Source organism: Pongo abelii, chromosome 2 (assembly GCF_028885655.2).
Source record: "Pongo abelii isolate AG06213 chromosome 2, NHGRI_mPonAbe1-v2.0_pri, whole genome shotgun sequence".
NCBI classification, from domain to species: domain Eukaryota; kingdom Metazoa; phylum Chordata; class Mammalia; order Primates; family Hominidae; genus Pongo; species Pongo abelii.
In genome coordinates this window covers 105,688,642-105,706,925 of record NC_085928.1, presented here as the reverse complement: position 1 = coordinate 105,706,925, position 18,284 = coordinate 105,688,642, and the positions used below count along the sequence as shown (strand labels likewise).

At 44.6% G+C, this 18,284-nt stretch overlaps 1 protein-coding gene across 6 annotated transcripts in view; it reads right to left on the bottom strand.

Annotated features, from left to right (window-relative positions):
- Positions 1-3,682: 3,682 nt before the first annotated feature.
- The window catches only part of PRKAR2A (protein kinase cAMP-dependent type II regulatory subunit alpha), a 95,108-nt gene continuing 80,506 nt past the window's right edge, over positions 3,683-18,284 (bottom strand). For 3 of the 6 annotated variants that reach the window (XM_024244839.2, XM_054550822.2, XM_054550823.2), the window contains 2 exons: positions 13,492-13,557; positions 3,683-8,818 (listed from right to left, as the gene is read on the bottom strand). In XM_024244839.2, coding sequence (XP_024100607.1) covers positions 8,765-8,818; positions 13,492-13,557 — 120 coding nt within the window. In that variant the 3' untranslated portion in view covers positions 3,683-8,764. Of the gene's footprint in view, positions 8,819-9,277; positions 9,420-13,491; positions 13,558-18,284 lie in introns of those variants that run through there. The other 3 variants (XM_024244838.2, XM_054550820.2, XM_054550824.2) reach the window with 2 other exon arrangements.

Below are 18,284 nucleotides of genomic sequence, written 5' to 3'. Positions count from 1 at the left end.
ACAAATGAGCTTAGGCAGACCTAACTTCTGACATTCCAAGTTAGAACTTGGTAATACTTGTCTGAATTCACAACTGATTAGTAGGTTCCTGGTCAACACTCGGCATTTTTTTTCTTTTTTTGAGACAGAGTCTCACTCTGTTGCCAGGCTGGAGTGCAGTGGCACGATCTCAGCTCACTGAAAACTCCGCCTCCCAGGTTCAAGCGATTCTCCTGCCTCAACCTCCCGAATAGCTGGGACTACAGGTGCATGCCACCACACCCAGATAATTTTTGTACTCTTATTTTTTTTTTTCTTTGAGATTGAGTCTCGCTCTGTTGCCCAGGCTGGAGTGCAGTAGCGCGATCTCGGCTCACTGCAACCTCTGTCTCCCAGGTTCAAGTGATTCTCCTGCCTCAGCCTCCTGAGTAGCTAGGATTACAGGTGCACACCATCATGCTCGGCTAATTTTTGTATTTTCAGTAGAGACGGGGTTTCACCATGTTGGTCAGGCTGGTCTCGAACTCCTGACCTCATGTTCTGCCCACCTCGGGTTTCCAATGTGTCGGGATTACAGGTGTGAGCCACTGCACCCACCCTAATTTTTGTATTTTTAGTAGACATGGGGTTTCACTATATTGGCCAGGATGGTCTTGATTTCTTACCCTGATGATTCGCCTGCCTCGGCCTCCCAAGGTGCTGGGATTACAGGCGTGAGCCACAGCGCCTGGCCAACACTCCGCATTTTATTTATATATCAGAAAACAATCAGGTAACAGTATGTATCACTGGCCATGATTTGTCTCTAGAGAGAATGGGTAAAGGAAGCAAAATTTATACTTAATATGATGCTTTGTTAAGTGACCCCAATTCCCTCCCACTTTATAATACTGTTTTAATTGTTGTTATAAAATTAAGTGATTCCCTATCACTATATACTCAGGTAATATATTCAGGTAACTTTGATGGGACAAATTTCTAGCTTCCTGTCAGGACACACTAACGTGGTCCTCATGTAATGTTCCCTCTTCAAGGCTGAGACTACGGATGATATGATCTTGACATTGTCCTAGAATGTCTTATGTCATAGCAGTACTACCACGAAAACAAAACCACAATTTTTTTTCCTTTTGGTGGAGAACGGGGTCTCGTTACGTTGCCCAGGCAGGTCTCGATCTCCTGGGCTCGAGCTGTCTTCCCGCCTCTGCCTCCCTAAGAGCTAGGATTATAAGCGTGAGCCACTGTACCCAGTCACAATTTTTTTTTAATTAAAAACATTTTTTTAGAGATGCGGTTTCACGATCGAGACCATCCTGGCTAACACGGTGAAACCCCGTCTCTACTGAAAAAAAAAAAATTAGCCAGGCACGGTGGCGGGCGCCTGTAGTCCCAGCTACTCGGGAGGCTGAGGCAAGGAGAGTAGCATGAACCCAGGAGGTGGAGCTTGCAGTGAGCCAAGATTACATCACTGCACTCCAGCCTGGGCTACAGAGCAAGACTCTGTCTTAAAAAAAAAAAAAAAAAAAAGAGAGATGCAGTTTCACTATGTTGCCCAGCCTGGTCTTAAACTCCTGGGCTCAAGCGATCCTCCCACTTCAGCCTCCCAAAGGGCTGAGATTACAGGAGTGAGCCACCATGCCTGGCTGACATTTAATTTTTAAAGCTTTGAAACAAAGACACTTTGGTTTTTAGAGGGTTCAACTATCAGTTTATTGGGCCTTAGTGGGTCCCAAGATTTCCATCTACCAGTTTCTTGGGTCCTAGATTTCATATGCTCCCACAGCTTGGCCCTTTGGTACAGGCAGGTGTCTCTGTCCAAATGTGGGCAAGATCAAACTGGAACAAGGCGCTTCCTTTGGTCACTTGAAAATAAATTGTAGGTACAGTGGGCTGTCACAGCATCCTTGCTAGTTCTGATCATAGCCATGTTACAGAGAAGGAAATTATGTAAATAATATTGAGTGACAGATGTTTTCTACTTTTTTTTTTAGACGGAGTCTCACTCTGTTGCCCAGGCTGGAGTGCAGTGGTGCAATCTTGGTTCACTGCAACCTCTACCTCCTGGGTTCAAGCAATTCTCCTGCCTCAGCCTCCTGAGTAGCTGGGATTACAGGCACCCGCCACCACACCTCGATAATATTTGTATTTTTAGTAGAGACGGGGTTTCACCATGTTGGCCACGCTGGTCTTAAACTCCTGACCTCAAATGATCCACCCATCTCAGCCTCCCAAAGTACTGGGATTACAGGCATGAGCAACCGCACCCAGCTTTTTTTTTTTTTCAGACACTGTGCCTGGCTATATTTTATTTTTTGTAGAGACAGGGTCTTACTATGTTGCCCAGGCTGGTTTCAAACTTCAATGATCCTCCTGCCTTAGCCTCCCAAAGCACTTGGATTACAGGTGTGAGCCACCATACCCAGCTCTGCTGGGTTTCATTGGTGAGTTTGTCTTCCTGGCAAGGGATATACAGGATACCCTTGCACATCATCCACAACAATTGAAATACCATGTTGTGATTGCTAATTTTATGTGTTAACTTGACTGGGCCACAGTGTGCCCGGATATTTGATCCAACATTATTCCAGATGTTTCTGTGAGGGTGTTTTTGGATAAGGTTTTTTTTTTTTTTTTTTTTGAGACTGAGTTTCACTCTTGTCGCCCATGCTGGAGTGAGTGGAATGATGTAATCTCGGCTCACTGCAACCTCCACCTCCTGGGTTCAAGTGACTCTCCTACCTCAGCCTCCCAAATAGCTGGGATTATAGGAATGTGCCTCCATGCCTGGCTAATATTTGTTTTTAGTAGAGACTGGGTTTCGCCATGTTGGCCAGGCTGGTCTCAAACTCCTAACCTCAGGTGATCCACCCACCTCCACCTCCCAAAGTGCTGGGATTACAGGCCTAAGCCATCGTGCCCGGCCTGGATAAGACTAACATTTAATTTGGTATAGAAGTAAAGTAGATGACCTTCTCTAATGTGTGTGGGCCTCATCCAATCAGTCAAAGGCGTGAATAGAACAAAAAGGCCAACTCTTCCCCAAGTAAGACAAATTCTTTCCTGCCCACCTTTGAACTGGGATGTTGTCTTTTTTCCTGCCTTTGGACTCTAACTGAAACACTGGTTCTTCTTGGGTCTTGAGCCTGCTGGCTTTTGGACAAGAACAACAACATTGGCTCTTCTGAATCTCAGGCTTTCACACTTGAACTGGAACTAAACCATTGGCTCTCCTGGGTCTCCAGCTAGCCAATTCACCCTGCAGATCTTGGGACTTGCCCACCTCCATAACTGTGTGAGCCAATTCCTTATAATAAATCTTTAGGCTGGGTGCAGTGGCTCACACCTATAATTCCAGCACTTTGGGAAGCTGGAAGCTGAGGCAGGAAGACTGCTTGAGCCTAGGAGTTTGAAACCAGCCTGGACAACATAGTGAGATCCTGTCACTAAAAAAAAAAAAAAAGAACCTTTATACACACACACACACACACACACACACACACACACCCCCACACACACCCACACCCTACTGACTGCTTCTCTGGAGAACCCTGACTAGTACAAGGGGTCTCTAATTTTCAAGGGCTCATACCCTAATCCCAGATCTGCCAGAAGAATGAATCTGCCAAAGGAGTGCTATGATGGCCTGGAGCCCTGAAGCAAAACGGCAAACACGTAACATAAGACTGCACCAGAAAGTCAGACATGATTTGTCAGCCTTTATTAATCAAGAGTAAAGCCGAGCCCTAGGGTTTCCTTAACAACAACAAAAAGAACATCAACCTTGTTTATGGCAAACAGTGACTTAATTCTTAATGACTGTTCATTATATGTTTAACACCACAGAGCAAGAATTGATCACGTTTCAATCACTTATTCTTCTGAGATTAAAATACAAGATTAAAACAGATTAAAATAAAATTCACTCCAATGATTTAAAAATTAATTCCAATTGAAAGACATTTCAAACACTGTATATAGAACTCAGGACCAAAAGAAGACCTTAAAACATTTTTTACCTTTGAGGTAGCACAATAATGCTGAATTATATTTATTTTATTACAGTGAGCTTAAAAAAACAACACGGAATCTACCCTTTGCTCAAGGTGGGCTAAATGGTTTTATGCAAACCCCCCATGAGGTTAGTGACAGTTCTTGTCCTTTTTTTTTTTTTTTTTTTTTTTTTTTTAAGTATAAAGATAGCCCTGCAGTGTGTAAAAGGAAACCTATGGGAAGGCTGCTTCCCATAAAATAGACAATAGAATAATTGAGGAACGCCAGCAGTCAAGACAGGAGGAACAAGAGGTCATTGTAGTGAAAAACCAAAACAACTTGTATCTTGGCAAGATTGGTTTACAAGTTCATGACAAGAACAAAAATTCCAACATCAGCCAACTGAAAATAAAAGATAAAAGATGACATTCATGGATCTTTTTACTTTTTCTCTGTGCAAAATGCTCTTCTTTCTAAATGAGAGAGGGTAGCTTGTACACTGTGACATGATATGAAATGCTGTGTGCCCAGGGTGTTGCTGGGTGCCAACAGCACCTCTCACTGAATACAATATCATTGTGTGCAGAGAAAATGGGCAATCAGAAGATAAACATAACCTCTCCTGGCCGGAGAACCATTTCTTGCCACTTTGCTGCTGAATTCACTCATTAAACTGCTCAAAAGAAAATTTGCTCTACCCTGATTTCTGAGAGTCTACAGCAATATATGTAACACAATTATATATGAAGACTATTGACTAACAGGACAATAGCACATGAACCTTTCCTTCAGAGAATTCAACCAAGAGAAGAGAGTGGGTGGGATAAGCTGGGGGCCAAAAGGAAGGCTCTCAGGAATATTCTCTACCATCCAAAATCAACAGCAAAGCCAGAAAAGGGGCATGAGCTCTAACTCATTGAAGAGAACAACACAAAACAGTTAACAAAGGGATCTCTTCCCAACATATGCTCCTCTCCATGAGGCTCAACCATCAGTGCAAGGGCTTGCCTGATGTGGACAATGTGGATATCTCAGCCCTGAGTTGAACTTGGCCTGCCACCTTTGATTCCCCATGCTGCAAAAAGAATTGGAACGCTGTCAGGTCCTGGCACCGTGGTAATGGCTATATCCTATTTCATTCACACATGTCCTTCTAAAGTCTCCCTTCCTCAAGCTATTAAATAGAACCCTCTAGGGATCCTGTATGCAGTGAGGGTCTGAACTGATGATCCATATGTCAATCAGTACTTGGAGGAGGATGACTTTTTTTTTTTTTGAGATAGGGTCCCACTTTGTCCCCTAGACTGGAGTGCAGTGGCACGATCATGGCTCACTGCAGCTTCAGTCTCCCAGGTTAAAGGAATCCTTTCACCTCAGCCTACTGAGTGTGCACCACCAGGTCCAGCTAATTGTTTTTTTAACTTTTTTTTTGTTGTTGTTGTTGGTAGAGACAGGGTCTCCCTCTGTTGCCCAGGATGGTTTGGAACTCCTGGGCTCAAGCAATCCTCCCACTTTGGCTTCCCAAAGTGCTGGGATTACAGGCATGAGCCACCATGCCCAACCTGAGCAGGATGACTTAAACCTGATCAATTCTACTCCAAAACAGCAACTATCATTAAGTCAGGGGTGTCAAGGAGGACTCTGTGAAGGGAAAGACTAGACTGGGATGTGTGCGAGAGTGGGATGAGAAGGCCCATCCCTAGCAGACTGCAGGAGTGACTCTGGCATAGAATTCATGGCCAACCCTAACTAGTGTGATGGGTGGCAGGGAGGAGGCATCTGCTCAGTGTTCAAACAAAATCCTCACAAGTTCTGGGGCTGGACCTCTGTGTCACTCCTGAATCTCAATGTATCCGTTACCTTTGCAAGAAACTGGTGTGGTTCTTGTCTGCTAAGGGCAAGACCTGCTTTCTGAATTTACTTGATAATAAAGTAACACCATGGAAAAGAAGAACCTCAGAAAAATATGGGGTCATCACATGGGCTTTCCCAGTGCTAGCTGCCTGTTTTGGAAAGCTGCAATGTAGGCTACAGAGGGCAGTCTGAAAAGAGTCCTTCCGCTTTCGCTTCCTGGAGCTTAAGAAGAAAAGAGGAATTACCAAGGTTGTGGTGGGTTATTTACTCTGGAAATATCTTGGTCACACTGTCCGTGGCAAAAGCGGAAAGCCTAGCCTATGTGGACAGTCGAAGGTGACTGTGTGGGCCATCATTATCTACAACAGAAATGACTCAAGCCCTAGCATGTAATCTCTTAGGGACTTAACAAGTTAAAAAGAAACAAAAAATCATATTGGAAATGGCCTCTTGATTTAATATAAACTTGGTTACAACATTCAAATTTAACTTTATGGAAATTTCACACTGCTCCTAGGAGCCCTTTATAGCATCTGATTCTAAGTTATTCTGAATGAAAAAAAAATTATTCTGAAATATACCTTATTAGGATGATCACTGGAATTCTACCAGATATAAGTAAAAGGCTAAATGGGTTTTAAATAAATACAAGCTAAATTACCTTCTTCTGAGGTTAACAATTAGAATCCCAAATACCCCAACATCTCAACTAGAAAGGCCTTCACAGTATTTCTATGAAATTGTAAATGATGCCAAATTTTTTTTTTTTTTTTGAGATGGAGTCTTGCACTGTCACCCGGGGTAGAATGCAATGGTGCAATCTCGGCTCACTGCAACCTCCGCCTCCCAGGTTCAAGCGATTCTCCTGCCTGAGCCTCTCAAGTAGCTGGGATTACAGGCGCCCACCACCACGCCCGGCTAATTTTTTGTATTTTTAGTAGAGACGGGGTTTCACTATGTTGGCCAGGCTGGTCTTGAACTCCTGACCTCGTGATCCGCCCGCCTTGGCCTCCCAAAGTGCTGGGATTACAGCCGTGGGTCACTGTGCCCGGCCGATGCCAATTTTTGAAAACAGATTTGATCTTTAGGGTAAATGCCTGAGTCAGCTGACAAACTCCATATATATGAATATGTCCAAGTGAAATTACCTAAAGAATAATTTTTTCTTTTTATTTTTTTTTTTTTAAGAGACAGGGTCTCACTGTGTCACCCAGACTAGAGTGCAGTGGCATGACCACAGCTCACTGTCACCTTGACCTCCTGGACTCAAGTGATCCTCCCACCTCAGCCTCCTAAGTAGCTGGGACTACACACACGCACCACCACACCTGACAAATTAAAAAAAAAATTTTTTTTGCCAGGTGCAGTGGCTCACACCTGTAATCCCAGCACTTTGAGAGGCTGAGATGGGCGGATCACCTGAGGTTGGGAGTTCGAGACCAGCCTGACCAACATGGAGAAACCCTGTCTCTATTAAAAATACAAAATTAGCCTGGCATGGTGGCGCATGCCTGTAATCCCAGCTACTCAGGAGGTTGAGGCAGGAGAATCACTTGAACCTGGGAGGCGGAGGTTGCGGTGAGCCAAGACCACACCATTGCACTCCAGCCTGGGCAACAAGAGTGAAACTCCATCTCAAAAAGAAAAAAAAAATTTTTGTTTTTGTAGAGACAGGGTCTCACTCTGTTGCCTAGGCTGGTCTTAAGTGATCCTCCCAGCTCAGCCTCCCAAAGCACTACCATTATAGGCATGAGCCATTGAGCCTGGCCTGAGAATTTTCTTTAATTTCAAAAAAATAGCTGCTGCTTCTTTAAAGAGTTTAAAAATTGATGGGTTCAATGGCAAAGCTACACAACAACTCTGGAGTAGAAGGAAAGAACTCTCTTTATAGTACAACCACTTTCCAGCATACTTCCATCAGCCAGTAGAGGCAACTGCAAACAAATGGTAGGAGTTGCCCAGGAAGGTATTTGGGCTGGACAAAGTGATAGCAACCCTCCAGATCCTGGCTCCTTATAAATGGAGAGCAATTCAATCATACAAACTGCACAGAGGTTAAACAAAACCTACTAAAAAATTTTTTAAATCCCACAAAATCCCCAACCCAGAAAACCTTTCCTGGCTCTCTACTAACAGTAAAATGTGCTGAGCCCAAATTTTCTGCTCTAACATGGGTCCCACTGACCTATCAGTCTGCTCTGGGGTGCTGACCTGCTGGGTCCTGAGCAGGGTCTTTCCCTAAGCATCACTGTGGGTTTGGAGACAGCTGTAATGTGTGCAGCTGTCAGCAGAAAGTATAATGCCACTGGGCTACATATGTCCATATCATCCACCACCATTTCCCACTGTAAAACCAAAGGCTGCAACTGTGAACAAATGTGGACTTTCTCAAAGGACAAATGAGGAGACTGAAGGCTACATTTCCTCCTTTGAGAACCACTAGAGAGTATCTACAGTTATACAACAGGTTTCTGCAGACCCTGTGGTAACTTCCAAAAGCAAGAGTAGCAGCAAGAGAGGAAAGGAGCATGTTTATACTTTGGACTTTGTATCAGGCACTTAAATTGTTGGAGAGACATGCCGTTTTGAACCAAAGATGTAAAAACTGGGTTGGAGTAATCTTTACAAGTGGTCTAATAATGGGCTTTCAGAAGCAAAGTGGAGGTGTGGGTTGAACCTCTGCCCATCCTTTAGTGCTGACTTTCAAGTTTTCTAAATGCCCATAACCACAGCAATGGCAGCAATGGCAGCAGTGGCGGCAACGGCAGGAACAGTTCTGTCACGTCTGTTTTCTGTATGTGTTCTGTGGCTGACCAGAAGGTTTTGGTGTCACACTAAGAAGGCTCTGGGGTGTGGCACACCTACTGCCCGAGGTTGCCCAGATCCACGCTGGAGCCAAACATCTTCACCAGCTGTTCCTCATAGTGTGAGATGTTCCTCTTCATGATGTCCATGCAGGGCCCCAGAAGCCTCTCGAATGCTTGTACATCCATAACTGCATTGTTAAAAAGAGATGAGGGAGAGAATGAATTCAAGCTATTTCCCTCATGCAAACCTTTTCCTAAACATACCCATTCATGTTGTATGAGATTACACCTTGGGACACCGGCCACTTGCAAAAAGGGATGTTTCTATATGAATTCAGAAGACTGTGTCATCCAAGTTAGAGACTTTACAGAGTCCAGCAGCACCTGTTCTCCCCATTCTCCCACAGCCCTGGACATCAGTTCTTTTCATACGGCTAAAGAGCCTGCATGCCTGTCTTGCTCACAGGCTGTCATCAATGCTCAGAAATGTTTGCTGAAAGCATCCATTCATCCATCTCTGGTTGGTCACATAAACTGCCTAGGCCTAGACAGCAGTAAAAGATGGCAGAATATGTCAAGGCTTGCTGATGGGAAAAAAATATTACATGTTAGAAAAAGAGTATTAATGCATAAAGAACTTTTCTTACCTAAGCATTTGACATCTCCAACTGCATAAGCTGAGGCAGCTCTGGGTTTGTTGGTGACCAGGGCAAGCTCTCCAAAGTACTGCCCCTTATGGCAGCGGGCAATCTCGACCTCCTGGTTCCCACCATCCTTGTTTGATTTAGTCTACAGCAGGCAAAGAACATGACCTAGGCTGACTCCAGGATCACAGCTGGGCATGTCCAGTTGCACACACATACACTGTTCTCAGCATACTCCACACAATTACTGAGGAATTAACTTTGCAGAAAATTCACTAACTGTACCATGTAAACTCCACGGACTAATCTCAGTGGTCTGGTTTGATCAGAAGAGTTTGCTTTTTACCTAGAGCGCTATCTGAGTCCTAACATTTTCAAGGTAATCTACAGCCATACCATTCTGAACATGCCCAATCTTCTCTAAATAAGGACAATGCTTCTCTTAGGTAATGAGCCACAAACTTGGGCTATTTCTCTGATTTGAGACTGCACCCTGAACAACATTTTACAGTGACAAAATCCCCCATGCCCCCCACATTTTTTTTTTAAGAGATAGGGTCTCACTCTGTCACCAAGGCTGGAGTTCAGAGGAATGATCACAGCTCATGCAGCCTTCAACTGTTGGCCTCAAGCAATCCTCCCATCTTGGCCTCCCAAAGTGCTCGGATTACAGGAGTGATTCACTGCTCCTGGCCAACAAGTTTCTTTTTAAGTACTTATTTGTACCTTAAGTTAGTGGTTCCCTCCTCCTTTTTTTTTTTTTTTTTTTTTTTGAGATGGAGTCTTGCTCTGTCGCCCAGGCTGGAGTGCAGTGGCGTGATATCCGCTCACTTCAAGCTCCGCCTCCCAGGTTCATGCCATTCACCTGCCTCAGCCTCCCAAGTACCTGGGATCACAGGCGCCCGCCACCACGCCTGGCTAATTTTTTTGTATTTTTAGTAGAGATGGGGTTTCACCATGTTCGCCAGTATAGTCTTGATCTCCTGACCTCGTAATCTGCCCGCCTCGGCCTCTCAAAGTGCTGGGATTATAGGCATGAGCCACCGTGCCCGGCCTCCCTCCTCCCATTTTTAAAATAAGGATTAAGTAACTAAATTTAAGATAATATACTACATTGTATTAATATCTAGAGTTTTTGTTTTTAACAAATCCAACTGCTAACCAAAGTGATAATTTAAGTAAAAAATTGTTTAGAATTTATTAGTAAGAATTAGTCTCAATCTCTAAGAACCACTTTATGTTGTAGGCAGAAAGATAATTTCCTTTTTGGTTAATTTTTAAAAGAAACAAAACTGCTACACGAGCTTACACTGTTTGACCCTTCTTCCTTCTACACTTCTGCCCTGTTGCTCTGAAGTTGGTCTGTTTCATCTGAGCCAACTTTCCTTTTCCAATTTCAGTAGTATTCTCTGGAGTTGCAGCCATATTTGTGCCCACTTAGTCCCTTCTCTAAAACAGAAGGGACTTATCACACTGTCACATACACACCAGCTCCCGTATTATGCAGGTTTTCTTGCAATGCACATTCTGATTTAGTAGATCTGGGGAAAAGCCAGGACTCTGAACTTCTGATAAACCCCCCATCCCCAATATCCCAGTGCCATGCTGCTGCTGATCTTATGCACCTAACACTATGCTGTGATCATAGCAGGTGTCAATGAATATCTGAGAAATCTACAAACATCACTAGTCCAAAAACTGTAAGTAAAATGACACAGACATTTCAAACTATTGTTTTCTTTTTTTTTTTTTTTTGAGACGGAGTCTCGCTCTGTTGCCCAGGCTGGAGTGCAGTGGTGCGATCTCAGCTCACTGCAAGCTCTGCCTCCTGGGCTCATGCCATTCTCCTGCCTCAGCCTCCTGAGTAGCTGGGACTACAGGTGACCGCAACCACATCCGGCTAATTTTTTGTGTGTTTTTTAGTAGAGACGGGGTTTAACCACGTTAGCCAGGATGGTCTTGATCTCCTGACCTCATGATCTGCCTGCCTCGGCCTCCCAAAGTGCTGGGATTACAGGCGTGAGCCACCGTGCCAGGCCAAAACTATTGTTTTCAGTTGAAACAATAGATCTACTTTTTTCTTTTCTTTTTTTTTTTGAGGCAGAGTTTGGCTCTTGTTGCCCAGGCTGGAGTGCAATGGTGCGATCTCAGCTCACTGCAACCTCCGCCTCCCGGGTTCAATCAATTCTCCTGCCTCGGCCTCCTGAGTAGCTGTGATTACAGCTATGTGCCACCACATCCAGCTAATTTTGTATTTTTAGTAGAGATGAGGTTTCTCCATGTTGGTCAGGCTGGTCTCAAAGATCTACTTTTAATTAAGAATCAAGCTATCACCTGGGCGTGGTGGCGCATGCCTGTAATCCCAGCACTTTGGGAAGCAGAGGCAGGAGGATCACCTGAGGTCAGGAGTTCCAGACCAGCCTGGCCAATATGGGGAAACCCTGTCTCTACTAAAAGTACAAAGAATTAGCTGGGCTTGGTGGTGGGAGCCTATAGTCCCAGCTACTTGCGAGGCTGAGGCAGGAGAATCGCTTGAACCCAGGGACAGAGGTTGCAGTAAGCTGAGATCACGCCACTGTACTCCAGCCTGGGCAACAAGAGCGAGACTCTAGCTTAAAATAAAAAAGAATCAAGCTATCTTCAGCTACTCAGTAGGCTGAGGCACAAGAATCGATTGAAACTAGGGGGCTGGAGGTTGCAGTGAGTTGAGATTGCACCACTGCATTCCAGCCTGGGCGACAGAGCAAGACTCACTCAAAAAAAAAAAAGAGAGAGAGAGAGAAAACAAATCCAGCTATCTTACACACAGTAATATTCTTCTTTTTCCATACTTATTAACTTTTTTTTTTTTTTTTTGAGACGGAGTCTTGCTCTGTTGCCCAGGCTGGAGGGCAGTGGTGTGATCTCAGCTCACGCAAGCTCTGCCTCCCGGGTTCATGCCATTCTCCTGCCTCAGCCTCCCGAGTAGCTGGGACTACAGGCGCACGCCACCATGCCCGGCTAATTTTTTGTATTTTTAGTAGAGACAGGGTTTCACTGTGTTAGCCAGGATGGTCTCAATCTCCTGACCTCGTGATCTGCCCGCCTCAGCCTCCCAAAGTGCTGGGATTACAGGCGTGAGCCACCATGCCTGGCTACTTATTAACTTTTACTCAATATTTTGCTAAAGTTTTCATATTAGCTCGACTTAGTATTATATATAACTGTTTTAACAAACTCTGTATTCTCAAAAAAGAAAAAAAAAGAAACTGAAAAATCTGGTGATGATAGGATTTACCAGTAACAGTCATTCCTCCTACTTACAGCTCCTCAGTTTTCTAGGTCACACCATCCATTAAACGACTACAGTCATCCTAGAGACCTCTTCTAACAGTGCTCTAACAAGGAAGCTTTCTTCATGTTCATCCCTTCCAATCTCTTTTTATTATATAATTTCCCTATTTTCTTTCCTTTTTTTTTTTTTTAAAGACAGGGTCTTGCTCTGTCACCCAGGCTGGAGTGCAGTGGCACAATCACGGTTCACTGCAGCCTCAATCTCTTGGGCTCAAGAGATCTCTTGCCTAGGCCTCCAAAGTGCTAGGATTACAGGTGTGAGACACTGCGCCCAGCCCCCATTTCCTTTTTTTTTTTTTTTGTTGACGGAGTCTCGCTCTGTCACCCAGGCTGGAGTGCAGTGGTACGATCTCAGCTGACTGCAAGCTCTGCCTCCCGTGTTCATGCCATTCTCCTGCCTCAGCCTCCTGAGTAGCTGGGACTACAGGCGCCCGCCACCATGCCCGGCTCATTTTTTTTGTATTTTTAGTAGAGACAGGGTTTCACCATGTTAGCCAGGATGGTCTCAATCTCCTGACCTTGTGATCCGCCCGCCTTGGCCTCCCAAAGTGCTGGGATTACAGGCGTGAGCCACTGTGCCCAGCCCCAGCCCCCATTTTCTATTAGGGTTTTTATCTTTTTCTTATTGATTTGTAGGCCAATATCCCCTAAATCATTAATTACACGGCAGAGGCAAAGGGAGCAAGAATAAGCATATGCTAAATCTATATCTAATCTAATCTAAATACGCTAAATCTATACTAAATGGGCTTAAACATGGGTCTTTGCCAGTCACACACCTCACATAACAATGATGGTTTGGTGCATTCAACACACTTCATATTATTTAAAGCAAATCGTTAATTTTTGTGTGTACACCATCACATATAAACTGATAAACTCACCCTGCTTCTAATCAAGATGCTCACTTCGCCAGACTCTATGATGTAAAAGCTATCAGCCTTTTCACCCTGAAAGAAAAGAAAGGTCAGGTCAGAGCCACAAGTAGTATTGAAGGGGAATAAAGAAATAGATTGCTTTTTCACTGCTTAAGCTCTGATTTGTATTTATTTTCTAACTCTACAAATGAATCAATAGTAAACAAATTCAGAGCAGGCAACGAGACCTTGCCTCTTAGGAAAAGGAAAAAAAAAAGGAGCTTGAGAAGGTGAGATTTGAGCAAATATTGGGAGGACGTCTGAGTCAGGCATGCAGATATATGCGAAGCAGCTTTCAGGCACACTTCATTCAGTTTCTGACCCCTCACTATTAACTTCTGGAACAAACACCATCTACATCAGATAATGCATTATTACTCATGCACTCTCACTCTGTGTGGGTCTTTTGTCTTCAGTGAGAATCTACTTCTGAGGCTTTCACAAACTTTATGTCCTTTGACCATCACACAGAGCCCCAAGTGGGCACCATACACAGCTAGGCTGATGTTTCTGAGTTAATCTAGTCCCAGGATGTATCACTGCCCCATATGAGTAAATGCCACAGCTTTACAAAGGGGTGCCTATGGGTTTCTGCCCTGCTATGTTGGGTAAGTATCTTAACAACCAGCAGAGCCAAATCACCATGAAGTTCTAGCATTACACAAACGGCTTCATGACAGGAGCTGACAAAGGATGAACAGCCATGAAAGAAACTTAGTAGGAGCCAGAGGCAGAGTCACAAAGAGGGAGAGGTACTTCACCAAGAAGAGGGTGGTGAAAAGGGAAGATCTGTGTGGCAGGAAAGATCTGCAAGTGATAGGTGGTGAAGGATAGTGCTTGAGCCCTTTTTGTTTAGACAGGTGTATAACATCCACCATTTAAAGTGCTCACATTTCAAGGCTTGATGACTTTTTACAAATGTATAAACCTGTATAACCACCTCCTAGATCAAAATAGAAAATATATCCGTTCTTCAAAAGGCTCCCTCTGGAGTTCAGTCAAAACCACCACATTCCCACCCATGAAGTAACTATATCTAATTTCTGTCCTTGTAGGTTTTGGCCATTCCTTAACTTAATATAAATAGAATCATATATTTTTTGTATCTGGCTTCTTTTAGTCCATATTGTTAGATCACATTTTGAAAGTCTCTGGCTATGCAAGAAATTAGGCTGGTAGCTAGAATAGAAACAAAGTGAGGGAAGGAGTGTACGTGTGTTTCGAAGACAGCAAAGGCCAGGCATGGTGGCTCACACCTGTAATCCCAGCACTTTGGGAGGCTGAGGGGGGTGGATTGCTTGAGGCCAGGAGTTCGACACCAGCCTGGGCAAAATGGTGAAACCCCGTCTCTACTAAATACAAAAAAAGGCCAGGTGTGGTGGCTCACGCCTGTAATCCCAGCACTTTGGGAGGCTGAGGTGAGTGGATCACCTGAGGTCAGGAGTTTGGTACCAGCCTGACCAACATGGTGAAACCCCATCTCTACTAAAAATACAAAAATTAGCCAGGCGTGCTGACGCATGCCTGTAATCCCAGCTACTTGGAAGGCTGAGGCAGAAGAATAGCTTGAACCCGGGAGGCAGAGGTTGCAGTGAGCCGAGATCACGCCATTGCACTCCAGCCTGGGCAACAAGAATGAAACTCTGTCTCAAAAATAAATAAAATACATACATGCATACATACACACATACACAAAAATTAGCCAGGAGTGGTGGTGCATGCTTGTAATCCCAGCTACTTGGGAGGCTGAGGCACAAGAATCACTTAAACCTGGGAGGTGGAGGTTGCAGTGATCCGAGGTTGCACCACTGTACTCCAGCCTGGGCAAAAGAGTCAGACTCCATCTCAAAAAAAAAAAAAAAAAAAGAAAAAAAGAAAAAAAAAATGGCCTGGTGCGGTGGCTCATGCCTATAATCCTAGCACTTTGGGAGGCCACGGCGGGCAGACTGCCTGAGCTCAGGAGTTCGAGACCAGCTTGGGCAACATGGCGGCGAAACCCCATCTCTACCTAAACTACAAAAAATTAGCCAGGCGTGGTGGTGTGTGCCTGTAATCCCAGCTACTCAGGAGGCTAAGGCACAAGAATCGCTTGAATCCAGGAGGTGGAGGTCGCAGTAAGCCGAGATTGTGCCACTGCACTCCAGCCTGGGCGACAGAGCGAGACTGTCTCAAAAAAAAAAAAGAGAAAAGGAAAACAAAATGAAGAAGACAGCAGAGACTAGGGTATGTGTACAGGATAAGAATGACTTAGGGCATGAGGAGAATGAACAGGGGAGCTCATATAGAATAGAAGCTGCTAATGTTGCTGTGTGCTCACTCCCAGCAGGCTCTCTGGTGAGTATGTGTATCATTTCATTTTTTTTGCCAAAGAAGTCTAAGAAAGTAGGTACTATTACTATCCAGTTTTGTGGATGACTTTCCTCAGAAACCTGGGGGATAAATAATCTTTCCCTAGCAGGTAGGGTGAGTAGTTGGTAGATTCAGGGTTGAGAGGAGATGAGAAAGAATGTCATCTAGAATACATGAGAAACAAAGAGCCTTGTTTCATCTCTTCCTCTGGACCAAATGAAGGACAATGAAAGGACTTTGGTCCATTAAATTTTACTGATTTGGTAATACTTCACTAGAATGGATTATGATAATGTGAAACAACGCAAGGGGATAAAATTTAAAATAAAACCATGTTTTGATGATTTTAACCATCAGCTGAAAACATCTGATCTTTGTGGCAGCTAAGGGGATGCATTCTTTTGCATTTCCAACCTCATGAAACAGCCTGGTTAGGCTGGGACAGGCTAAATGTGTGGGCCAAGACACACATTTCCTGTTTCCACGCTGTCCAGTGGTGGATATTCCGGGTATGCTGGTTGTTCAGGCTTTGTAGGACTGCTATCATTTTGCAGGGTAGAATGAGATGACTACCTAGTTGGAAAAAAGAGCTCACTGGAAGAGTATCCTGCCCCCATTTTTTTTTTTTTGAGACGGAGTTTCACTCTTGTTGCCCAGGCTGGAGTGCAATGGCACGATCTCGGCTCACCACAACTTCTACCTCCTGGGTTCAAGTGATTCTCCTGCCTCAGCCTCCTGAGTAGCTGGGATTTACAGGCACGTGCCACCACACTCAGCTAATTTTGTATTTTTAGTAGAGACGGGGTTTCTCCATGTTGGTCAGGCTGGTCTCGAACTCCCCACCTCAGGTGATCTGCCTGCCTCGGCCTCCCTAAGTGCTGGGATTACAGGCATGAGCCACCGTGCCCGGCCAAGTATCCTGCTTTTCAAGTTCACTAATAGGCTCTGTGTACATATCTCACAGAAAGAACATTCCATTCTACATTCAAGAGTAAAGACGCCAGACTGTACTGCATTTTAGGTCTTTGTGAACATGTCATCAGGTTCTTATATGTCTCTTTTTCACAATAGATCATATAAGATCCACATTCCACCATAAGAATGACTGAAGCCCTGATTTTCAGGATATGGGAATCTTTTTGGTTTAATGCAATGGTACTTTAATAGCAAAAACATAAAACATGATTTTGTAAAACTAAAGCCACCTTCTGTCTACATTACTCTAAGAATAAGCTAAATATTCTATCAATTATGAAAATTACTTGTGAAAATTATGCAAGTCATTAAAAAACAAAAATGTAGACCAGGTGTGGTGGCTCACGCCATCCCAGCACTTTGGAAGGCCAAGGCGGACGGATCACCTGAGGTCAGGAGCTTGAGACAGGAAGAAACCCCATTCTCTACTAAAAATAAAAAAAAATTAGCCAGGCATGGTGATGCATGCCTGTAGTTCCAGCTACTCGGGAGACTGAGGCAGAAGAATCATCTGAACTGGGGAGGTGGAGGTTGTAGTCAGCTGAGATTGTGCCATTGCACTCCAGCCTGGACAACAAGAGCAAAACTCTGTCTCAAAAAACAAAACAAAACAAAACACAAAAATGTAGTCAGGTGTGGTGGCACAAGCCTGTAATCTCAGCTACTTGGGAGGTGAGGTGGGAGGATCACTTGAGGCCAGAAGTTCAAGACCAGCATGGGCAACATAGAGAGGCCCTGTCTCTACAAGGTCGGGTGCAGTGGCTCACACCTGTAATCCCAGCACTTTGGGAGGCCGAGGCGGGCGGATCACCTGAGGTAGGGAGTTCACAGACCAGCCTGACCAACATGGAGAAACCCTGTCTCTACTAAAAAAAAAAAAAATTAGCTGGGCATGGTGGTGCATGCCTGTAATCCCAGCTACTCAGGAAGCTGAGGCAGGAGAATCGCTTGAACCCAGGAGGCGGGGGTGGTGGTGAGCTGAGATCGTGGCATTGCACTCCGGCCTGGGCAACAAGAGCAAAACTCCGCCTCCAAAAAAAAATAAGCTGAGTGTGGTGGCATTACTTGGAAGGCTAAGGGAAGAGTATTGCTTGAGCCTAGAAGTTCAAGGCTGCAGTGAGCTATGATTGCACACTGTACTGAAGCATGAAAGACAGAGCGAGACCTTGCTTCTAAAAAACAAAAACAAGGCTGGTGCAGTGGCTCACGCCTGTAATCCCAGCACTTTGGGAGGCAGAGGCAGGAGGATCACGAGGTCAGGAGACTGAGACCATACTGGCTAACATGGTGAAACCTGTCTCTACTAAAAACACAAAAAATTAGCCAGACGTGGTGGCGGGCGCCTGTAGTCCCAGCTACTTGGGATACTGAGGCAGGAGAATGGTGTGAACCCAGGAGGCGGAGCTTGCAGTGAGCCGAGATCACACCACTGCACT